Below are 26,211 nucleotides of genomic sequence, written 5' to 3' on the forward strand. Positions count from 1 at the left end.
CAATAGCCTGCACGCTGCAGGGTTTTTCTGGATAAATGCGCTGATGATATATTATGATACGGTCAGTAGTGCAGGAGGAGAGTACATCCAGAGTAACTAATTTGGTTTCTCTTCAGTGCCCAGGCAGAGGGCATTACCAAGCTCACTTGGTGCCCGGGCCCTCGGTGCCTAAGGCTAGCGATGCCTCTGGGAGGAGATCCATCGGCTTTAATATTAGCAGGCCCAGCGGGTATTTTACCTGTAGTCTGAGTGGGCCAGTTTGACACTGCGCACTGCCATACAAGTGTCCCTTTTCTGCAGCTGGAAAGAAAGTTTAATATAATAGGATCTAATCAGTGTTTTAAGTCTTTTCCGTTGTTTACTGTTGCATATCGTAAGTCGTAGTTTATGCTAATTTGCATCAGCAAGACTGCCAAAGTAAATATGTGTTTACATACATGTGTTTTAATTGAAACTAGTTTTAAGTGTCCCTCATTGGCCATTTCGAATGCTGGAAGAAAGATGTCTCCGAAGAGCTCGGGAATATGTTAATAAATATTTGAACAAGTGTTAGCAAACTTTATAGCCTGTTATCAAAGTGCTGCTGGCATTTCCAGCCGAAGCTTTTAAGCTGGAAGTAGACCCAAGGTCGACATCGTGTTTCACAAGATGTTGTTATCATTATCATTAGCAGCAACAGCTATTTACATAGCGCCACTAATTCCGCAGTCCCTGCGCATTGGAGCTTACAGTCTAAATTCCCTAACATACACCCACGCACAGACGAGGGTCAATTTGATAGCAGCCAATTAACCTACCAGTATGTTTTTGGAGTGTGGGAGGAAACCAGAGCAACCGGAGGAAACCCACGCAAACACGGGGAGAATATACAAACTCCACATAGATAAGGCCATGGGCGGGAATCGAACGCACAACCTCAGTGCACAATTCCCAGCATGCTCTGCAAGTGAATGCCTAAGTCTGCTTAATTGTCAAAAGAAATCATCCAAACTGGTAGAGGTCTGCGGCCATGAAGATGGGTTTCCTGTATGAGGTATATTCTCCTCCCTTACATTGCTCTATAATGAGACGCTAGTTTGTTAATGAAGCCGGCTCACAAGTGCCATTCAATAACCCAATTTCTGTCCTTTTCTTAGGTTTTAATTAACATCACAAAGAAAGCTCCTACAACAGACACGGGTAACAGATTTAACTGTAAAACCAAACAACACCGCCTGAGTGAAAATCTATTTTTAATCATTATGTCAACATGCATAATTAAAAGTACTCATATAAGCTGATACAAATGTACCCAGCATGTGCTGTCTCTAATTATGGCATTTAAAATTGCAAATGATTACAGTATTAGACTGGTAAAACTGGCAGCTAACAAGGGAAGGAACAGATCCAAGAATGTAATGTTCTCCCCAAAGTCTTCTACAGGAAACGAGCCCATTAAAGTGTTTGCATTAATGGATTAGAGGAAGAGAATCACCCAAGTGGATAATGGTTATTTCAACTTAATGTATAACCTCTATATATCACTATTTAAATTATTGCCAATAATATGTACAACGCATCACCATTTCCAATATTCCCAATGACTCCCATTTGTCACCATTACTAATATTTCCAATGACAAGTACACGTTCAAATATAGCCCTATTAACTATGATAATAGTGAGCTCACACATATCACCATTTCCAGTATCCCCAATGACTATAGTTAGCTGACACAAATCCCCATTTCCGATACCCCTTATAATATGATAGCATTATAAACAAACAGTAATAATAATCTTGACATTATTGTAAAAATAAAAATACATAAAAACAAAAATTGTATTCTTGACATGTCCAATGGGTGCATTGGTAAATTGTACACTCAGTTTGAGCGGATATTATTCATGAAGCCATTTCAGTGTCTTGATCTATGAGGTCATTCAGATCAATGGGTTTACTAGAAATGTCAGTGTCAGTCTGGGTAACCATCATATGGCAATTAGAACCACCTACATTGTAGCATAAAGTGGTAATTAGCACCATCTATATTGTAACATAAAGTGGTAATCAGAACCACCTACATTCTAGCATACTGTGGTAATTAGCACCACCTACATTGTAGCATAGAGTGGTAATTAGTGCCACCAACATTGTAGCATAGAGTGGTAATTAGTGCCACCAACATTGTAGCATAGAGTGGTAATTAGCATCACCAACATTATAGCATAAAGTGGTAATTAGCACCACCTACATTGCAGCATAGAGTGGTAATTAGCACCACCTACATTGTAGAATAGAGTGGTAATTGGCGCCACCAACATTGTAGCATAGAGTGGTAATTAGCACCACCTACATTGTAGCATAGAGTGGTAATTAGCACCACCAACATTGTAGCATAGAGTGGTAATTAGCGCCACCAACATTGTAGCATAGAGTGGTAATTAGTGCCACCAACATTGTAGCATAGAGTGGTAATTAGTGTCACCAACATTGTAGCATAGAGTGGTAATTAGCATCACCAACATTATAGCATAAAGTGGTAATTAGCACCACCTACATTGTAGCATAGTGTGGTAATTAGCACGACCAACATTGTAGCATAGAGTGGTAATTAGCACCACCTACATTGTAGCATAGAGTGGTAATTAGCACCACCTACATTGTAGCATAGAGTGGTAATTAGCACCACCTACATTGTAGCATAGAGTGGTAATTAGCACCACCTACATTGTAGCATAGAGTGGTAATTAGCACCACCTACATTGTAGCATAGAGTGGTAATTAGCACCACCTACATTGTAGCATAGAGTGGTAATTAGCGCCACCAACATTGTAGCATAGAGTGTTAATTAGCGCCACCAACATTGTAGCATAGAGTGGTAATTAGTGCCACCAACATTGTAGCATAGAGTGGTAATTAGTGCCACCAACATTGTAGCATAGAGTGGTAATTAGCATCACCAACATTATAGCATAAAGTGGTAATTAGCACCACCTACATTGTAGCATAGAGTGGTAATTAGCACCACCTACATTGTAGAATAGAGTGGTAATTGGCGCCACCAACATTGTAGCATAGAGTGGTAATTAGTGCCACCAACATTGTAGCATAGAGTGGTAATTAGCGTCACCAACATTGTAGCATAGAGTGGTAATTAGCATCACCAACATTATAGCATAAAGTGGTAATTAGCACCACCTACATTGTAGCATAGTGTGGTAATTAGCATCACCAACATTGTAGCATAGAGTGGTAATTAGCACCACCTACATTGTAGCATAGAGTGGTAATTAGCACCACCTACATTGTAGCATAGAGTGGTAATTAGCACCACCTACATTGTAGCATAGAGTGGTAATTAGTGCCACCAACATTGTAGCATAGAGTGGTAATTAGTGCCACCAACATTGTAGCATAGAGTGGTAATTAGCGCCACCAACATTGTAGAATAGAGTGGTAATTAGCGCCACCAACATTGTAGCATAGAGTGGTAATTAGCGTGACCAACATTGTAGCATAGAGTGGTAGTTAGCACCACTTCCATTGTAGCATAAAGTGGTAGTTATTACCACCTACATTCTAGCATAAAGTGGTAATTAGCACCACCTCTATTGTAGCATAAAGTGGTAGTAAGTACCACCTACATTCTAGCATAAAGTGGTAATTAGCACCACCTCTATTGTAGCATAAAGTGGTAGTAAGTACCACCTACATTCTAGCATAAAGTGGTAATTAGCACCACCTCTATTGTAGCATAAAGTGGTAATTAGCACCACCTCTATTGTAGCATAAAGTAGTAGTTAGTACCACCTACATTCTAGCATAAAGTGGAAGTTAGTACCACCTACATTCTAGCATAAAGTGGTAGTTAGTACCACCTCTATTGTAGCATAAAGTGGTAGTTAGTACCACCTACATTCTAGCATAAAGTGGTAGTTAGTACCACCTACATTCTACCATAAAGTGGTAGTTAGTACCACCTACATTCTAGCATAGAGTGGTAATTACACCACCTACATTCTAGCATAGAGTGGTAATTACACCACCTACATTCTAGCATAGAGTGGTAATTACACCACCTACATTCTAGCATAGAGTGGTAATTAGCACCACCTACATTCTAGCATAAAGTGGTAGTTATTACCACCTACATTCTAGCATAGAGTGGTAATTACACCACCTACATTCTAGCATAAAGTGGTAGTTAGTACCACCTACATTCCAGCATAGAGTGGTAGTTAGTACCACCTACATTCTAGCATAGAGTGGTAGTTAGTACCACCTACATTCTAGCATAGAGTGGTAGTTAGTACCACCTACATTCTAGCATAGAGTGGTAGTTAGTACCACCTACATTCTAGCATAAAGTGGTAATTACACCACCTACATTCTAGCATAAAGTGGTAGTTAGTACCACCTACATTCTAGCATAAAGTGGTAGTTAGTACCACCTACATTGTAGCATAGAGTGGTAATTACACCACCTACATTCTAGCATAGAGTGGTAGTAAGTACCACCTACATTCTAGCATAGAGTGGTAGTTAGTACCACCTACATTCTAGCATAGAGTGGTAATTACACCACCTACATTCTAGCATAAAGTGGTAATTACACCACCTACATTCTAGCATAGAGTGGTAGTTATTACCACCTACATTCTAGCATAGAGTGGTAGTTAGTACCACCTACATTCTAGCATAGAGTGGTAATTACACCACCTACATTCTAGCATAAAGTGGTAGTTAGTACCACCTACATTCTAGCATAGAGTGGTAATTACACCACCTACATTCTAGCATAGAGTGGTAATTACACCACCTACATTGTAGCATAAAGTGGTAGTTATTACCACCTACATTCTAGCATAGAGTGGTAATTAGCACCACCTACATTCTAGCATAAAGTGGTAGTTATTACCACCTACATTCTAGCATAGAGTGGTAGTTATTACCACCTACATTCTAGCATAGAGTGGTAATTACACCACCTACATTCTAGCATAAAGTGGTAGTTAGTACCACCTACATTCTAGCATAAAGTGGTAGTTAGTACCACCTACATTCTAGCATAAAGTGGTAGTTAGTACCACCTACATTCTAGCATAAAGTGGTAGTTAGTACCACCTACATTCTAGCATAAAGTGGTAGTTAGTACCACCTACATTCTAGCATAGAGTGGTAGTTAGTACCACCTACATTCTAGCATAGAGTGGTAATTAGCACCACCTACATTCTAGCATAGAGTGGTAATTACACCACCTACATTCTAGCATAGAGTGGTAGTTATTACCACCTACATTCTAGCATAAAGTGGTAGTTAGTACCACCTACATTCTAGCATAAAGTGGTAGTTAGTACCACCTACATTCTAGCATAAAGTGGTAGTTAGTACCACCTACATTCTAGCATAAAGTGGTAGTTAGTACCACCTACATTCTAGCATAAAGTGGTAGTTAGTACCACCTACATTCTAGCATAGAGTGGTAGTTAGTACCACCTACATTCTAGCATAGAGTGGTAATTAGCACCACCTACATTCTAGCATAGAGTGGTAATTAGCACCACCTACATTCTAGCATAGAGTGGTAATTACACCACCTACATTCTAGCATAGAGTGGTAGTTATTACCACCTACATTCTAGCATAGAGTGGTAGTTATTACCACCTACATTCTAGCATAGAGTGGTAATTAGCACCACCTACATTCTAGCATACATCTCCATACAAATTAATAAATACAATATTAATGAATAAGCATACCTCCAGCAGCCATGGCTTTAGTTTCCTGTCCAAAATAATGTCAAACCCTAACACTTCAAAGCAGACGCTGTTGCTGGCTGGTTGTTGGCCGGGCCGACACATTCGGTATGCATGAAGCACGTGAGGTTCAGCTACTATCAGGGTCTTCACAACTAACTCCTGGTAAAGGAAGATAAACAAAGTCAAATCACATGAACGGGCAACATATGTAATAAAGTAGAGAAAACAAATACTAAAGTTGTGTACGTTCGTTACAGAGCCAATAACATCTGCATATGGAGAGGATATTGACCCAAGGATATAGAAAGGATAATTACATCGGAATATGGAGAGGAAAATGACATTGTGTTGCATGCAGAGAGAATAAATGGATATGGAGAGCATAATGACACCATGTTATGGAGCGGATAATGACAATGACATATGTGGGGGTAATGACTGATAAACAAAGAGGATAATGACACCAAGATGTGGAGAGTATAATTACACAAAGATATTAGGATATGGAGCAGATAATGACATCAAGATATGGAGAGGACAATGACATAAGAAATATTAAAAGGATAAAGATTCATAAGATGACACAAGGATATGAAATATGAAAAAGGACAATGGCACCAGGATATGGTTCGGTTAGTGGCATCGAGATGTAGGGTATAATACTGAGAGATAGCAAGGATAATATCACTGGGATCGTGAAACTGGGATATGGAGAGGGTAATGGCCCCGGGATATGGAGGGGATAATAGCACCGGGATACGGAGAGGATAATGACAATGGGATATGGAGAGGATAATGACAACTGGATATGGTGTGGATAGTAATAGTTATACATGGAGAGGATACCGACACCGGGATACGGTGTGGATAGTGATGGTAATATATGGAGAAGCTAACGACACCGGGATACGGTGTAGATAGTGATAGTAACACATGGAGAGGATACCGACACCGGGCTATGGTGTGGATAGTGATAGTAATACATGGAGAGGATACCGACACCGGGATATGGTGTGGATAAAAATAGTAATACATGGAGAGGATAATGACACATGGGCAGCACGGTGGCTCAGTGGTTAGCACTTCTGCCTCACAGCGCTGGGGTCATGAGTTCAATTCCCGACCATGGCCTTATCTGTGTGGAGTTTGTATGTTCTCCCCGTGTTTGCGTGGGTTTCCTCCAGGTGCTCCGGTTTCCTCCCACACTCCAAAAACATACTGGAAGGTTAATTGGCTGCTTTCAAAATTGACCTTTGTCTGTGTGTGTGTGTGTGTGTGTGTGTATGTGTGTGTGTGTCTAGGGAATTTAGACTGTAAGCTCCAAAGGGGCAGGGACTGATGTGAATGAGTTCTCTGTGCAGCGCTGCGGAATTAGTGGCGCTATATAAATAAATGGTGATGATGATGATGATGATGGAGAGGATAATCACAAGTGGACATGTAGACTATAATGATATACATGCGGCTATAGAAGATAATGATGAATTATATGGTAATACTCATGGCAGATATATTATATGGAGATAGAGTAAAATCATAAGGATGGTCATAGGTAAGAACTGGCACTTCTTGAACATTATTATCAATTCAAATGTAATTATTTTGCACACAACCATCTACATAAAACAACCCATATTAGTACTTACAGAAATGTCGTTCCAAAATTTGGCTACATCATGGTCGTTGGCACGCAGGAATTCGGTAAACCATCGAATGGAACGTTTGCTGCCTCGATCCTCTGTCTCGTCCCTCTCAAAATTCTCGTTGTGTTTATTGACAGAGTAGTTCGTCAGGTGCATGTACAACTGGTTCTAGAAAATAAGTAACAACGTGCTCCGATTACAGCCCGGCACCCCACTACCATGGAAACAGAGGAATAGAGCAAATATATCATTTATTTAGCATGTTCCCATGAAACACAGCCAATAGCACAGCATCGTCATCATAATTATAAAGCTCAATATTTTGATTCACTGATCAAGATGTTACCATCCTGTGAGTTGTAAATTTCACCTAAGCAATAATTATATGAAATAAGAACTTGTGCAGCGTATTAGCATATTCCCAGCAACGTGAAATCCAACTGTCATCGTCAATATTGTGCCAGAGAAAATGTTTTTACAAATTACACCTCTCCATCTGCCCAATCTTGGACAGTCCGCTCTTTCAGCTCTTTATGTTTGTACTGTGTTTATAGCACACTCCCCGAGAACCTCTAGACACAAATCACTTCACTTCTAATTGCAGTTAGTGGACAAAGTTTTTAATCTACAGAGAGAACAGTCACCTCTAAATACTTAGCGCCACAACATATAGACTCTGTGCACACAGCATTACAATCACAATGCAACCACTTTCAGAAAACAAAGTTTTAGAACACTGGGGTGACACAGAACAATGCTCATAGTTCTGGCTCTGGGCTGCATTCTACTGGCATTCATGAGCCTGTGGTTCTCCAAAGAGTGGTGGGTACAAGAGGAGGTTTTGTACTGGGTTATTTTGTGCATATAAAAGTTGACTTTTGGACATATCTTGGTCTCTTCTGTAAGCTGGTGTTGGGCAGGTAACCTTGCATGACTCCCCTAAAATAGATCCCTTGTGAGCACCTCCTTGAGAACAGTGAATGACTGTCCTATCACCTACCCTCCATAAGTGAATTCTGGTTAGCAAACGTCCAATGACCGGCTGCTGGGTCTGTTCTTTGAAGTAGGCCCATCCCAATAGATGTCAGTCTGGAGACGACTGGGAGCACATAGTGACAGAGGGATCTAATATATTACTAAATGGGAGGTATCCCTCATTTAGTCACATCTCCCTCCAGGGGGTATCAAGTGCCAATGGTCTGGTAACCATCTGGCCTTTCAGTGGGCATCCAGGTGAGCCAATGAAGAACCACTGTAAACTGTTTAGCCCCCCATGTTTTGTGCACAACTGACCAGTTATCCCCACATAATACCTCCTATTAATCTTTAAAACATCAAATAAACATTTGTCTAGATGCCTTTATAATAAAAGCAGAAAGGAACAGTAATATGGTATCTCCTCATTACAACACCTCTCTTTTTTAGCACCAGGTATAGTCTCATAACAAAAGTGCAGAAAAGATCTTATATTACCTGCTTTTTATAAAGTTATTCTTGCTATTATGCCAGTTTTGGCTTCAGTTTAAGCAGTGTGTATTTATTTTTCCTCTGTTCCCTATAAAACCTACTATAATTCCATTATTTTTCTCTCTGCCCATATTATCGGTCAGGCCTGGACAACCTCTCCAGGTGTTCTGCAACTACAAGCCCCAGCATGCTTTGCCAGCTGATAGCTGGCAGAGTATTCTGGGACTTGTAGTTCCACAACACCTGGAGAGGTTGCCCAGGCCTGTTATAGGTAATGGCAAATGGGTACGATTATTCATATTCCAATATATCACATACCAGCCCGTCCATCTACGCATCTGAGCGCTCACCCATATGTGCAAGTTTATTTCAACACATTTTAAAAAGCAGCAAAATGTATTACTCACGAGTCTAAACAGAGCTCAAATAGCCAGAATAGGCAACGGAATACATTATATTTAAAAGTCTCAGGGCTTGTTGTGTTTGACCTGTCATGAAAACATCATAATAATTCTCAATTCACTACAATTATCCAAAAGTACCATAGAGAACATCGACACTGTCCAGTTTCTTACACTAAATGGAAAAATAATTGTCAATTGGTGATTTCTGTTAAGTAGATACGGTCTGACATACAATGAAAACAAGCACAATTAACATTTTACCAGAGCTTTAAATGCAAATAATCAGGCAATTGCCATCCAAAACCATAGTGATTATAATGGGCTGATGCTATAGTTTATTTATGTAACTTGACTTCCACCTAGTGGCCAGTTGTATTTTTACACACTCCACTTTCAACAGCATCACAATACATTTGAAATGTGTTTATGTATAAAATTATAAAAAAGAAAGTACTAAACACACACACACACACATTTTATATATATATATATATATATATATATATATATATATATATATATATATATATATATATATATATATATATATATAGTTTTACATGGACAATTTTGTATAGTTATTATAATTCTCATCCTTTATAAAGCGCTGACTTATTACACAGCACTAACTATACACATTGGGGATCCTGATACAATGAATTAACTTACAATTTTACCAAATGTTAAGATGCTTAATTGAGCTTACTCGTTAAGACATTGATAGGCAACCTGATACTGATTGGGAGCCGCATGGGTGGCCCTCTAACCATCAAAAGGGCCACGCATTACCTTTCATCTCAGTAATAAGTTAACACAATACATTTAATCAAAGAAATACACACCTATCTATATCAGCAGAGATTTAAACAAGAGATACAAACTACAACAAATAAATATGACAATAGCGCAGGAAGGAGCTGGGGCCACTGGTGAGGGCTCGTCGGGCCACCTGTTCCCCAACACTGGTATAAGAGGAGTGAGAAACTACTGATACATAAAGTAGCATAATAACAATTACTGCTGGTGGCGCAGAACGTGGGTGTGGTTACTGTATGGGAGCAGCATTATCAGGCACCAATAATAAAGCTGCCATTGGCGACTGGCGTCTCTGTGCAGCTACACCTCCTGTACTTCCACTCTTACCTTCTTCTTTATCAAATTGTACCATAACATCCCCTGTATAAGTCATCATCAGCTATTTATATAGCGCCACTGATTCCGCAGCGCTGTACAGAGAACTCACTCACATCAGTCCCTGCCCCATTGGAGCTTACAGTCTAAATTCCCTGTCACACAGACAGACAGACAGACAGACAGACTAGGGACAATTTGTTAGCAGCCAATTAACCTACCAGTATGTTTTTGGATTGGGGAAGGAAATGTACGCAAGCACGGGGAGAACATACAAACTCCACGCAGATAAGGTCGGGAATCGACCCCAGTGCTGCGAGGCAGAAGGGCTAAGCACAAAGCCACCGTGCTGGCCCTAAATGAATATGCAATGTTCAAGATGAATTTGGCCACCTACGTGGAGATCTGACAATTCAGCGTCTTCTTGGAGCGGATAGTAACCTTACGACTGCATCGGGACCTGTTAGCGCAGTTAGAAGATAACTGCGCACACAGATTAGTATTGGCCATCTTCATATTGCCTTTTCTAAGACTCCAAAAATTATCAGATTATTATAAGGTATTGTCCTCCTTTTGGGGGTACAGCCGCAGCAACAAAGAGCCCGTTGGCTGATATCTACCAGGGATATCACAACGTGCGTGTGGCATTAGCTTCTGTCGACTGCTTAGTTTCTAGCGGGATATAATAAGCTGTGTTTTATGATAATCTCTATCAGAAAATCTGCCATGCTGCAAGTGGAGGAGTACAAGAAAGTACACATCACTTTATAACAGATACTGAGAGTCCCCATATGAAATATTAGGTAGAACGACAAACTTACATTTTCCATCAACTACACAAGATTGCCGGCGTCCACATATGTATGTCATGTTTTTCATATAATTTACAAAGTGCCTTGTATCACGATTGTTGCCTTGAAACATCTCAATATGATTAAAGTCAGATAAATGTGAAAACAATCTCTCCTGGTGCCACCCATGACAGTCATCAATCATATGATATATACATATACCAGTCAGCGGGATACGTAAACACTGAAATACACTTAACTCTGGGTTATTAACTTTAAAGGATCTCAGGCTAATGAATTGATCCTCGGGGAGACCTTTTCACCTTGACAAATCTCCAGATGTTTTTACTTAGTGAATCTTTGTCAGAACTTTCCTAAGAAACATCAGACTTTAGAAGACTTCACCTTTGACGGAGATGGACAAACATTTCTCATAATCATATTGTTTATCCAGCCAATGCCGGCTGTGGGGTACAGCCTCAGTTCCTGTTTAAAAAAAGAATCCATTTATCATTTTTAATTACAATAAATGATATTGCACATTTCAGTGTTTACACTGTAACTGGTTTATGTTTTTATTATATCAACGCTTCTTATAATTTTCTATTCTGTTTCTCATTTTGCTAACATTTGCTGTGCACCTAAGAGGGGGCTGAATATGGGTGGGTGGTCTGTACAGTTGAGTGTCATAATGCTAAGTTATCATTCTTTTTTTATATATATATAAAATAGTCATCAGTTCCACTTTCATTCATTTATAGAAAGTTTATAAAATCACCGATAATAACTATCCTTTATTGTATTATATATAATCCCCCATTAACTCACATATTTTATTGTTTAAAGAGTTCCCTTCACCTAGTTGAGATGATCAATTTGCGGTCTGACCCAATATGCCTGTTTCATGTCTCGTGGCAATACTGGTTCTAAGTGATTTGTTAGGGTGTTGGCGCACATAAAAATGTACCCTGCTTTGTATTACCGATTGGTAAGTTGGAGTTGTTGGTGTACCTATGTCTCTTGTTCTATATCTTTTTTTCTTTACCCTTCAAATTAACTCACGTTTACCAATTAAAAAATGCTTTTTTGTCTATTATTGTATGAATTAAATCATTTATGATTGGTGTTTACACGCTGATATAATTGCTTCGTCCTGCACCTACTTACGCTAGGCACATACTACAGGTTTTTCACCCCATTATCGTCTCAATCACAAGAGCGTTAGATCCGATATCGCCTTAGTGTGTACGCTCCCATAATCATGTTTATCGTTCCAAAACTCATTGTATCGTTTGATTTTATAAACTAACTAAAAATCGCGATCAACGATGGGACGATGTCGGACAAATCCTGCAGTGTGTACGCACTTAGGACTGGCAGTATAGGCAGATCTCCATAGAGTTTACAGAGTCACGATCTTTTCAGCCGAGGGTTTGACAGATGAAGAACACAGATCTGAAGGTAAATCTTGTAAAACGTGTTTAGTGTGTACACCTGAATCGGCTGCTGATCGGGACTTTCAGTCTTTGATAAAATCATTAATGTTATCACATCGGGAGACATGTTCTGTAGTGTGTACCCAGCCTTATCTACAATACATCTCCTAAGGACACCTAATCACAGGTAGTCCGACATGGACCGTAGAACACGGTCATCACTGCCCCCACCTAAAGCTGAACTGAGCTTAAGGAGGACCTCAAAATAGTTATCTAATGATCATTATAGGGAATGGATTCTCCGTACTCATTGTATATTTTTTTTCCCTAAACACAGGACTGTCCAAACATAGAACAAGCTGTGTTCAGAGCCTGACCCCAGGACAGACAACGAGCACTGAGAAAGCGTTACGTACAATACTATTTTGAGGTCTGCTTAAGCTGCGTTTACCTTTCCAAACACAGGGCAATGCCCACAAGTCCTACGTAGATTTCAGATGTTTGGATAGAATGTGTCTTTCAAATGTACCCCCTGTTGAGTGAACTGTACCTCTGTTTCACGAACAATAAAAGGAAACGTCTACATCGTGCAGACATCAAACGTATTTCAGCCGGCCCTCACAGCTATAAAATAACTATGGGCCTGATTCATTAAGGATCTTAAATTAAGAAACTTCTTATTTAAGCCTCCTGGACAAAACCATGTTACAATGTAAGGGGTGCAAATTACTATTCTGTTTTGCACATAAGTTAAATACTGACTGTTTTTTCATGTTTTTTTAATATGAACAACAGCTACGTTAAAAAACAGCAATCCCGTGAATACTGAGCAAAAGTAAGTAAAAAAAAAAAAAAGAATAGTGAAAAATAATAATAATAATAGTCTACTTTACAAAATGATGCGACAACATGTGAAAGACACAGATATATATTTTATATTTTAATGTTAGGAGCAGGTTTCGTTCCATAACAGTTGATTCAGTTTGCATCTTTGAATGGTTTTCTCTTATTAGTGGTATTGAGGATTATTTTCCCTCTTTGAATTGATGTGTCATTTTTACATAAAATATATAAACATATTTATTACATTAGCAGCTTGATCAGCCGCCATTGGTGACTGACATGTGTGTGCAGCTGTCGGTGGATTGGATCTCTCCTGTTAGTTCCACCCCTTCCAATCAAATAGACTTTGACATTTTTCTCCTGTAATGCTGCTTGGTTGCCTTATATATGGCTTACGGGTAAAGGGCGCTCTGTCTATTAGAGGGGACAAATGTGTGTTAGGTGTTTCAAGCCCCTTTACCCAGTGTAAATAGATTGTATCTGAATCCTTCTTCTCCCCTTTATCTAACATCATTAAACTTGCTCATAAGCGGAAATCTAACTTCTGCACTGTTCCACAAAACAAGGCCTGACAAGATACCTCCCAACACCTGAAAGTTGGAAAGAAGGACAATCTGCTGCGGTATGCAGGAGGGGAGGGGGGGGGAGAATCTTGTACCGCCCAGTGGGCGTGCCTTTTTTTGGGAATTGGGTGTATCTTGCCCAAGTCCCCCCAAAACATCCACATTTGCACCAAACACCAGATCGACTCTAGCCAACCCCACAAAATCACTGTGTCACCCCCAAACACCTGAACACACCCCTCAAATGCCTCCACCACAAAACACCCACACAGGCAGCCTAAATGCCCCAAGCAATCACACATAACTTGCTTAAAAGTACATCACATATTCTCAGTCACCGTGAAACATTAATACTCCAAAATGAACCCTCAAGACAGACACTCACCTCAGTAGTGTACACAGAATTTATTGAATTTTTACCATAAGATCAGCAGCATTTTCTGGTGAATTAATATTTTCTTGCAGGTTATATCCTCAGAGCACTTCTCCTCCTGGCCAAGAGGTGGCACTGTTGTAAACCGGCCAGCTACACATTAATAACTGATCGGGACGTGTTAAATGACGGGGGGCATAGCGGAACAGACCACCAAAATGCTAGGATAGCCTTTACCCCCCCCTCCCCCTCTGCTGGTGCAAACTGCTGCTCTTCCCCAAATGCCGCCAACTTGCTCCACACATCGGTCTACGCCTGGAAGTCTACATTTGGCCAAACTGTGGCGCATGGAAGCTCCGAAAAAAAAAAAAAAATCTCCATCGTTTATAAAAAAAATATATATATATATAGGCGAGAGGCAGCAGAGAGTTACTGGCCCTGTAAGGTCATTCTTAATTCTCAGGGTGACATCAGGTACTTGTTAGGCTTCCAGACGTAAAGACACGTTGAAGCCTGCGCAGGTGGAAGGGCTAAAGCCAGCAGTAACCCATTTCAGACCTGTAATAGGACTTCATTTTTTGATAAATAAGCCGCTAAGAGAGGCTGAGCATGTGCTGTATATGCAATGCAATCCCTGAACATTTGCAGAGCATTGAAAAGCAGTAACTTGCAGTAAATTCTATGCTTCTTTTATGCATGCACCATTGATGTCAATCGTCACTAAATTTACTGACAGTTGCTTAAGAATAAAGAAGAAATCGGTAAGAAAATAACAAACAGTGCTATCTCTTTATATAGCCATCACAATGGGACCCTTACTTACCACCGGGTATAATCAAAAGTACATAAAAATGTGCTCATTCAATTATATTTAACTGTAAAAATGAATCTAAAAGTGTGTTGCAGTTTTACAAGTGTCCACTGGGTGGCACCAACCTGCATCAGCATTGAAGATGTAGTTTAGAAACACTTGAGGGCTCATTGGGGAGTCTGCTATGGGCCTGGTTCAACAAAGAACGCAAAATGAACGCTTTGTGCGATTGTTTTTTTTTTGGTTTTTATTAAATGCATGTAATTCGGGCATATGCATGTCCGTATTTAACTACAAGTGGATCTGAAGAAACATCTCTTGTTGAATACAGGTGCAGGTACTCTCTGCCTATACGGCACTTGCCGTATTGAGAGAGACACAACACACTGCAGGATCCCTATATTACATATGTGTAATATAAAGTCCCAGCAGGACATACATAAAAGAACAAAAAAGTATTCAATTGTGACCTGTTCATTAAAAAAAAAAAAATTCCCATGAAATAAATCATAGTTGCCTACTCTCCCGGAATGTCCGGGAGACTCCCAGGCAAAAATCCCGGATCCAGCTGTCGCCGTTGTTGAAGATGGTGGGGACGGGGCTAAACGAGCCATCGTGGCCCCACCCCCTGCTGCGATTGGCTAAAATTGCCTAAGATTGGAAGGGGAGGAGCCTAACGGTGCACCACGTGTGGCCACGCCCCCTCGGCGGACCCCCTCCGGACAGCTGCCTTCAAAAATATCAAATATGAAATACATTTCTTAGGATGTTATTAATACTGTACATAAAATCCATGTTTACAGTTGCCCCTGATTGCAGACACATGTTCCAGCACACACAGCCGTCATCACTATCAATCAGCACTTACACCCGACCTGTAGCTGCTGCAGGTGATACGACAGATGAACACGTACCTTAGAGATGCCCAGAGCTTGAATCGGACATTCCTTATTGAATCAGACCCTATATGTCTAGCTACAAATAGAGGAGTCTGATTTCCATGCGTGTATATTAACATACATGACACGTCGCAAACATTAAATATTTCTGAACTAAACATACTTTAAAAACTACCTAGATTCATGAAATCCTTACTGACTTTATTATTATTTGTGTTGGCCTGAATGACAGCCCCTCCTTAATGTCAGTGACATCCTGTAAAAGGAGAGGAGAGAGACCCAGCAACATTCTAAAAATTAAAAAATAAGACGGTCATATCACTGTGTTTTGGGGGGATAAAAAGGTTATTTACCAAAATGCAAAAGCACAGACTGGAACGGCCTCTGCAAAAACAGTGTGTGTGACATTTTGCGGGTTTAACTAGAAATGGTGAAAAACACAACAGTGGATATAGTGAGACGGTCACTTCAAAGACCTCACTACTATACCCAACCCCCCCTCCCTAATATGCTGCTTGGTTTGGCCTATTAACTGAATCATGAGGGGGCATCGGGAAAGTCCTTATTGTGATAAGGATGTTTTTATTGCATTGGCCAAAATACACCTAGAAATTTGCTTTCCCATAAAAGTACTAAAGGAGTCCCATCGAAACTAGAGGCCGACTCCTGATTACCGGGACCTCCTGATTTCCTGTAAAATCAAACTCTTTTTGCAGCAGGAAAAATGGTCTGCGGCCTCCGCAAAACAGAAATCACCTTCTCCACTTACGTAAATAATCTTGCCCCACAAAACAAAATCTTGAGTGTATGAGTAGAACATTCAGCACCCAGCGATGAGCACCCTGGATGCACTCAGTTCCTCCCATTATGCATGGAAAGACCTCAATAAGTGGCTGTGACTTCACTGATCGAGCAACGCTGGAGTGATTTTTGTAAGAGGAGGAGCCCGATCATGTATGGGCGGAGCCAATATTGTTGAGAATGCAGCCTATCACTGCACCAGGAACTAGTGACATCACTCAGGCATAAGACACTAAGGACTCATACTCGCTGGCGTTTAATACATCCCTCTAGTATTTTTAGTTGTAGCAAAAACTCATGTATGGGGGACCAATTCTAGAAACCATTGTCTCTAGTGTCACCATAACCCCTTCCCGTTTCACTAGCGTTCTGTTCGTGTTCCGGATGTAACGGAAGCGCCGTGTGCTGTTTTTGGGGAAAGCCAAAAGCAATCTCCAAATGCTAGTAACAAATTGCAGAGTTAATTTACCCCTATTTTAATAATCGCTTACCTTCACTTTCTGCCTCCTCTACCGCTATAGAACCCTCCCTTATGGGCTTCTATGATGGCCCTAGTTCCTAGTAAATTAGAAGGACTGAAGTGTCACAGACAAAGTGCCTTCCTCTACTCTGTGTTGGCAAATGGAACTCTTCAACGCTACACAAACACATGAAGCAGGACTGGTTTCTGTTACACTACTCACCAAATTGGAGTCTGAGGGCGAGTGGTACTTCTCCGTGCCCATCCTGACCAGTCCGTCATTATATAAAAATATCTTCAGCGGATCGCAGGACGTCACCAAGATGTACACACGCAAATCAAACTTGTATCCTTCCAGCAGGAAAGGTTTGTCCAGATATTCCTGGACGATGAGATGGTCCTGAGCCTGAAGCTTTTCTCCGTTTCGTATCAGAGATATCCTGATGGAAAGAACGCAGGTTATAGGATAATGTGATCATTTACCTGTATTCTGTATTTCACATCCCTCAGCAATTTGCTAAACCGTTGCTGACACAATAATCACAACAGGTGTATGCGACTGATTCACCGCCAGTTGTGGTAAGGCATTGCATAGTGTATCTGACAGATTTACTAAACCATGGTTAATAGTAGCTCTGGCCATTAATGAATTAGAATTCAGCGGGAGAGACAATGGAGGTTTTTAACTGGACGGTGGAATTAAAATGCCTAATGGATTAAAAACATGGGGCCGGATTCATCAAGCAACGTAAGTCAATTTATGTGGCGTATATTGCCTCGTTTTACTCTGCACATGCGCAAACCCGAACATACGTAAATAAATAAATAAATAATAAATGATGATGACGATGATGATACGTCAAAGAACGCAATTCATGTTCGCATGTAAATGACACTTGCGGCAGCCTATGATTTCATGAGCAGTACGGGGTGGGAAGGGACGTATGCACATAGTCAATGTACAGTAAGGGCGCGCCAAGGCTGAGCGCACGCAGTGTAAGGGCCTAGGGATAGTGATGACGGACAGGTATGCATGCTACAACATGTGTTTGCAATTAAGATCAACTGTAAAAAGTTATTTTATATACCGTCTGCATTGAGGACATCTTGATAAATGTGTACGGTGGCAAGTTTTTGTTTTTTTCCAATGTCTTTTCCTTATTGATTATATTATTAACAGGTGATAATAAATGAATACGTTTCTGTGTGTCCTGCTGGGACTTTATATTACACATATGTATTGTACATATCCTGCAGCGAGTTGTGTCTGTCTCAACACAGCAAGTACCGTGTTCAACAAGAGACGTTTACATGCGTTTTTTTAAAACAAAAAACGCACAATACGTTAGTTTTGCATGCCTTAATGAATCAAGCCCATAATGTTTATTGTCAATGATATACAATGTTTGGTTATGGTTTAACCCAGGGTTTCCCAAACCCAGTCCTCAGGGCTCCCCAACAGTGCAGGTTTTCCATATCTCCTTGCTGGAGCACAGGTGTATTAATTACTGACTGACACATTGTAACAGATCCACAGGTGGTCCTAATTATGTCACATGTGATCCAGAAAACCTGCCCTGTTGGGGAGCCCTGAGGACTGGGTTTGGGAAACCCTGGACTTTAACCTATCCCTTTGAAGGTATTTGCCTAATCATCATCATCATCATCATTTATTTATATAGCGCCAACATATTCCGTATCGCTTTACAATTGGGGGCAAACATAGTAAACTAATAAACAAACTGGGTAAAACAGACAAAGAGGTGAGAAGGCTCCTGCTCGCAAGCTTACAATCTATGGGATCATCAGTTTAATAAAGATATTTTTATTGACATTAACACCAGCGTGACATGTGTTACTTTTATGATTTTTTTTTTGTTGTTTAAGTTCAGGTACATACATGTATTCTTTTTATTTTATACGATTATGATTAATTTGTTAAACTATTCTACCCAGTATTATATTACAGGTGGTTGCACATACAAGCCAGCCCAGTTTTTTTTTTATCTGTCTTGGATTCCGGACTCAGTGATGTCACTGATTCCGAGTGATTTGATAGGCTGCCCCTTCACTGTAAGGTTTCCATTATCGCCCTATTTATAGTAAGATGTTGGCATACACAGTATACATGGATTATAATGATGCCCTTTTGTATGAGGCGTTAACAGTCCAATGAAAATATCAGAGTGAATCCTTCACTACGGATGTGCGTCATGTAATATGATGTACTTGGAATTGTGGGATAATAGCATGACAGATTACCCATGACCCATTGCTCCATTGGCCGGTTTGATGATGAAGGTTTTCTGCTTTCTCTTTTTCTTTAGCTCTTTCACGTAATTTTGGTACTGAGTATATTCTGCTGGGAATATCCAGGTGCGGGGAATGAAGCTGTACTCATGAGGCTGACACTTGATCATTCTGGAAAACAGAGGGCAGATTGGCGCTGTGTGAGAACTGAATGAAATAACATTCAACAAAAACGTTGTTAAAACATCATGGGAGATATTTATGAAAAAAGAATTCTGCTTCCAGAGTTCAGTTCAAGCTTCTCACCCTCACCTTAAAGGCCTAACACCTCCCTCCGTACATCTCTGACCTCATCATGAGATACACACTGGCTCGACCACTCAGCTTCAAATCTCTTCCCCCCTCAGAACCCACTCCCGTCTCCAAGTCTTCTCCTGCGCTGGCTACCCGCCTATGGAACTCCTTGCCTCGTCCTACCAGACTCTCCCAACCTTCAATCCTTCAAATGCTCCATCAAAACTCACCTCTTCATACTTACCTATTTTACCTCCTCCTAGACCCTCATGTCCACTACCTGTACATCCTCTGTCCACCATATGTCCTATTTGCACCTACTGTCTCTCATTACCCCCTCCCTCTAGAATGTAAGCTCTCACAGGCTAGGTCTTATCTAGCCTACGTCTTGTGTCTGACCACCTGTATTACCCAATGTCTTAAGCGGAATCTTCTGCTGTTTGTTCACTCAGGTCACTTTTGGCACCTAAAAACGGTCAGCACCTAACTTTTGTGTTATTTTCTATACATCTAAATAGGTGGCTTCCAGTACATGACCATCAGGTTACTAGATTTGTCTGTCTGGCCTCTTAAATTTGAACCATATATAGCAACACATACTTACTTCATACATAATCATCTAATCCTTTCACCCAAATTAATTATTACCAACACCTCACTGTATCACGTACCCAAACACATAGCATCATGTAAACTCCTGGAAGCTACATCCAGGTGACTTAACCCATCGCTGTGTCTCCTCCATGCTCCCGTTCACGGAGAATGACCACAAAGCGGATTTTTGACGGACAATTAATAATTATTCCCCAGTTCACGGCATTGACCATTTTTGCAACAATAATATCATGTAGCAAATTTCAGTGTTCAAATATATGACCTACTCCAAGATACGTGGCTTACTTGGTCATGTTTCTGGAAAGGCAATCCTTACGACAAATCTCTCCCATCCCCGGGAAATGGTTAATTCTCTGAAACAAGAAACAAACTGAAACTCATGACCAAGAACAACATAAGACACAGTTTAATAAACATGTACTATGTACCCATCACCGATGCTCAGTGGAGGTAGCTGTTATTTAGTTTGTTTTTTAATTCATTCAATATTCATGAGATTACAGCCTTAAGCAGGCCCTGTGCCATGAGCAGGGCCCGATTAAGAGTTGAGGCTAAGCTAATACACTTGTAAGGGTGTAGTACCTATTAACGATACTAACTACCCCGACACAGAACACATCGACATGAGGATTCCGAATGAATAGTACACCGACCTGTGAAAAAACCTACTTACCGGAATGCAGATTAGGGGGGGGGGATTTATTCCCCGTCCCCTTTTTGACGGCTCAGGCTGCCGGCGGCTGCATACTATGTGCAGGTCTGTTCTGCAGAGACAGGCAGGGAGAGTGTGCTGCCCGACCGATCTGATTGTGTTTTTAACACAATCAGAGCAGCCGGGCAGCACACTCTCTCTACCTGTCTCTGCAGAACGGACCTGCACATACTGTGCAGCCGCCGGCAGCAAGCCCCTGCTAGGGGGGGCAATCGCCCCGATCACCCCCCTGGATCCGCCACTGTCCCTGAGTGGTAATGAAGTAGTCAGATGATCTGATATTTTTAGTCAGTATTTGAGATTGGTAGGTGTGTTTAGTAACCCTGATATCTGTAAGTCAGTTCAGAGACAAGTGGGTAAGAAAATTTATCACACAGACTCAGAAAAAAGGTCATTTAATTTCAAATTTAAAAATAAGGAAGTAGGAGATTCTCAGAGCAGCAATTCTAATGAAGAATGCCAATTTTATCTAAACGACGTGACGCAAAGAAAGACATTGTACTTAATGTAAATATGACATGCCCTGAACCCCATGGTAACTCCTCTTACAAAACTGAATATCTCAAATGGTACAAAACTGCCCAGGCCATGAGTTATGGGGTCTCCTTTGGGCTGTATTTTGTGTGTTGAAAAAGGGCTTAGTCATTGTTACCATGAGGGGCTAATGGAACTTGTATCCTCAGCCGAAATATCCCTGCGACAATAATAAGACATAGTTTACCAGCAGTACCTAAGGTACAGGAAAGAGGGATAGAATATAAAATCAAACCGTTCCGGAATTCATGTTTTTCCTCAAGTAGTGGTTTGGATATTGTCAGATACATTCAAGTAATAGTTAAACATTTTAGATAAAGTAATAAATGAAACCAAAGAATCACTTTCCATCATAAATGAGGAATTGGCTCAAATAAGGAAAGTGTCATTACAAAACCCCTGATGTGGTGTTAGCAGAGACAGGAGGATTATGGAAATGAATAGGCCATAAGTGCTGTACTTTTATTTCAGATCAACATGATGTTGTTGAAGAGCAAATAAAATGAGCAAAGAGAGAGGGAAATTAGCAGACAGATGGGATCCTCCCTCGTAGCTAGGTACAGGTTTATCCCAATGGATGTCAGGTATAGCATAGTACAATATATAGTAATAGGACTTGTGCTCCTAGTGATCATTGAATCATTATGAGAAACCTTCCTATATGCAATAGAGGAAGGAAAAAGATTAAAAAACCAGGTAAAAAAAACTAGGCCTGTATTGTATATCCAGTATTTTAGGAGGGTTTTGGAAGAGGCAATATAGTAGGGAAGGCAAATTAGATGATACCGGAGGGCGGATTGATGTAGCTTTGTTTGAATATTCAGATTGGCTTAGTTAATGGAATCTAGCAGCCATGATTGTATTTATAGGCTTCAGCTTTAATTACATTTTGCAAGAAATGAAAATGTTTATAACAACTTTCATGCTTCATGGAATATACACTTTACAAGGCCGCACTGTTCTGTCTTTATACTTATTTATAAAAACAGTGATAAGAGAATTAGTGTCTCCAAGGCAAGGCCTCATATAGTAACACATTGTGGTTAAGGGGGCACATTCGTTGAGTAAAGGTGCACGTAATTATTGTTATCCAATCAGTGTAAATGCCAAGTTAAATGTCTGTATAAGGGTGTCAAGATTATTGCTTACAACACATGGAAAAATGTATAATTGTTACCATTCTGATTTGCTTGGTGTTATTGTCCGTGCTCACGTAACTTAATAAAATTTAATCTATTTAAAAAAATCAGATGCTCCGACAACTTCATTTTAACAGTCACAACAATCCCAATCACAGACACCAAGCCCTAACCATCCTAGAACACAGGACACATTACATTATATTTCTGATGAGACCAGCCCACCCCCCTTTTCTGCTAGATACTTTTGGACTGTAGAAATCGGGACTAATATTCTAAAATCAGGATTATTGGACTGTGTTCTCATCAGAGCCCTCCCACTGTTTTTGTCCCAATATAATATGAATGCTATGTATATGCATGCCAGATGTATATAACAATCGCATGGTATATAATAGTTCTGCAATAGTATAGTTTACAGATGACACTGTACAATAAAACCAAATAGTGAGTCTCTGCGCCACCTGGTGGTCACTAATAGTACCGCAGTATGTTAGATTATATTTACGGAACTACTTTCTTAGACAATATATTACTTAGGACAATATAATGTATCTTGGTTTGGGGGGGGGGATTTCGGGGGGACAATCTTCCCCTAAAGATGGCACTGTATGACCTCTATAGCAAGCTGTAAAAACAAAATGTTAGATGTCCCCAATGAGTCCAATACCTAACTAAGCAAAAAAAAGTTTAACTGGACAAAATTGGAAGTTTTCCCTTCTTGTTCACGGGGACACAGAGCTTTATCCGTCTAAACATGCTGATGTTTTACTCCTTCTTTTTCTGGAGTCAGTTTGTCCAGATGGGATCCACGGTCACCCCCTGGTAATTTTACACAAAGAAAAATACAGAGTGTAAAAGATCAAACCCTCAGCGACCAACTGGCGCAAATCAGCGGGACAGTGAGAACTGAACATATGAACGTACACATGCTTTTATTTTTACCTGCGCCTTTTCCTATGTACAATCGAAGCGCCCATGTGGCTCATTCACCAAGAAAAGAGGTTGTAAACTCATCTTAGAATGGCCACATGTATCTTGTGTATGTATAGGCAGTAAATTGTGATGCCAGAACTCACAGATTAAACTTATTCTGTACATTAACGTCTCACTACACAACTGCTAAAATAATCTTCGTATCTATGGTTACGGAACGCTCGGGTGATTTCTACTATCCAGTAATCTACAAGATAGATTATACTTTAGAACACAATGAGTGATCATACAATAACACTATTACTATTATAACAAATAACACAGCCCCACTGTAGATTATAAAGATAGTAGAAGCCACTTCAAATTCCATTCCCTCTTATGGTCACACAACTCCTAGGTGACTTTCCAGATCCTTATAATTTATTTTATGGTCTATTGGTCACCTGATAGTTCCTGAGCTCAGCAATCCTCTCGTGCTGCACTGCACAATCACTCCAGATAAGATTGGCCGTCTCATCATCGTCCCGGCTCTTCACAAACTGCATCTCTTCAATTACTACACGAACTGTAACAAACAGATGAGAGTGGTACAAGATGTTACTATTGCTTAAACCAAATATATTGTGCGCTATACAGCAGGTTCAGCAAACCTCAGGCGGAAGGGAGAGACTGCAGGATCGCAGCGCTGGGCACACTGTTGGGGAGGTGGACACACAAGATAAAGGTAAAGTCAAGCAGACCTTTGTGTTTTAGCTTATCATAGAACACCCCACCCAAATCTAAGGAGCATATATATCAATAGAGTCCCAATCGCATCGAAAAAGCTAATTTGGGCTTCCTGACCCACAAAGATTAAAAAAAACTAAAACAAAGTTTAGACAAAAATTATTTAAAGAAGCAATAAAAAAAAAGTGCATACAATAAAAATGCTTTATTTAAATAATAATCCAATAAAAAATGATTTTAATTATCGCCATCCTGAGATTGTGGTAACGGCATTTTTGTGGCGGTACTTGTTCAATATAGCAGCGTTAACCCTTGTGGTAACCCTCTCACGTGTAGGCCGAATAAAAAAATATATATATTTTGCCGCCAATAGGGCTTTGATAAAATGGGTGGAATGCTTGTTAAATAAGTAGGGCAATGCCAAGGACAGTATGCAGATAGATGGGTAAGTGATACAATTTATTGGTAGAAAGTCCTTGTTATGTGTATAAAATATAGATGTAGAACATCTCAATTTTCATCCTGTGAAATTTGTACAAATATTTTAGTATAGTGTAGGCATGGTGCTCTAAAGTATGGAAAGACAAGTTAATTGACATACTGGGTATAAGATCACTGTGCACATAGGCTCCTAAGTGAATCAATAGAATAGAGAGGACTATTTAAAAACTACCGAAACAAATACAATATATTCTATTAACCAGACTTACCAATCTCATACTTGGTTCCGCCAACATTCGCCATGATTGTGCCATTGTTTCTCTTCTTCCTGATCTTTCTCCTGTTGAGACCATTAGGCTGATAAGGCACAGCTGAACTTAACGACAAGCTGGATGAAGCATGGCGATCTTCCAAAGGAGAAGAAAAAGAAGAAGATCAAAGCTTTGCTTGTGCATAAAAAGTGATGACAAACAGTTTCTCTGCACATAGATACAAATGTACTGTGTCACCGGATGATAATGGAATGTATGAGGAAACACAAATGTCATACCAGACTCAATAGGCAAGGATGGCATGATGTGTGGTGATACAGCAATGTAGAGTCAGGGGAACACACTGGTCATCCGTACCCAGCTCGCAAGAACCGGTCGTCATATCATCTCCAGGACTTTCCAGGGTCTGTTACAGCATCACAAAAACGTTAACCAGGAGGGAACCTTCAAAGAGAGGGGAAACAAAAATGAACCTATGTGTCAAAGTGTATCACTCGCCTTCACGGAATGGAGAGAGCGATTTTGTGGGCGGGACGAGAGCACAGCCTATCATCTTACTAGGAACCAGTAACATCACGGAGACATGAAACGCGTTGTGCCCTTCACACCGCAACATGAAAAGCGTTGTGCCCTTCACGCAGCGACAGGAAGCGCATTGTGCCCTTCACGCAGCGACATGAAACGCATTGTGCCCTTCACGCAGCGACAGGAAGCGCATTGTGCCCTTCACGCAGCGACATGAAACGCATTGTGCCCTTCACGCAGCGACAGGAAACACATTGTGCCCTTCACGCAGCGACATGAAATGCATTGTGCCCTTCACGCTGTGACATGAAACGCATTGTGCCCTTCACGCAGCGACATGAAACGCATTGTGCCCTTCACGCAGCGACATGAAACGCATTGTGCCCTTCACGTAGCGACAT

General features: G+C 40.5%; 1 protein-coding gene across 2 annotated transcripts in view; it reads right to left on the minus strand.

Moving 5' to 3' along the window:
* TTLL7 (tubulin tyrosine ligase like 7) overlaps positions 1 to 26,211 on the minus strand; it is a 118,756-nt gene that overhangs the window by 71,916 nt on the left and 20,629 nt on the right. Inside the window, exons 2-9 of one of the 2 annotated variants that reach the window (XM_075181990.1) lie at positions 25,643 to 25,729; positions 25,283 to 25,420; positions 24,290 to 24,411; positions 20,811 to 20,878; positions 19,629 to 19,787; positions 17,590 to 17,806; positions 7,391 to 7,555; positions 5,745 to 5,903 (exon numbers count right to left, since the gene is read on the minus strand). In XM_075181990.1, the coding sequence (XP_075038091.1) occupies positions 5,745 to 5,903; positions 7,391 to 7,555; positions 17,590 to 17,806; positions 19,629 to 19,787; positions 20,811 to 20,878; positions 24,290 to 24,411; positions 25,283 to 25,420; positions 25,643 to 25,667 (1,053 nt within the window). In that variant the 5' untranslated portion in view covers positions 25,668 to 25,729. Of the gene's footprint in view, positions 1 to 5,744; positions 5,904 to 7,390; positions 7,556 to 17,589; positions 17,807 to 19,628; positions 19,788 to 20,810; positions 20,879 to 24,289; positions 24,412 to 25,282; positions 25,421 to 25,563; positions 25,730 to 26,211 lie in introns of those variants that run through there. The other variant, XM_075181989.1, reaches the window with a different exon arrangement.

The sequence above is a fragment of the Mixophyes fleayi genome, chromosome 8, assembly GCF_038048845.1.
Source record: "Mixophyes fleayi isolate aMixFle1 chromosome 8, aMixFle1.hap1, whole genome shotgun sequence".
Taxonomy (NCBI): domain Eukaryota; kingdom Metazoa; phylum Chordata; class Amphibia; order Anura; family Limnodynastidae; genus Mixophyes; species Mixophyes fleayi.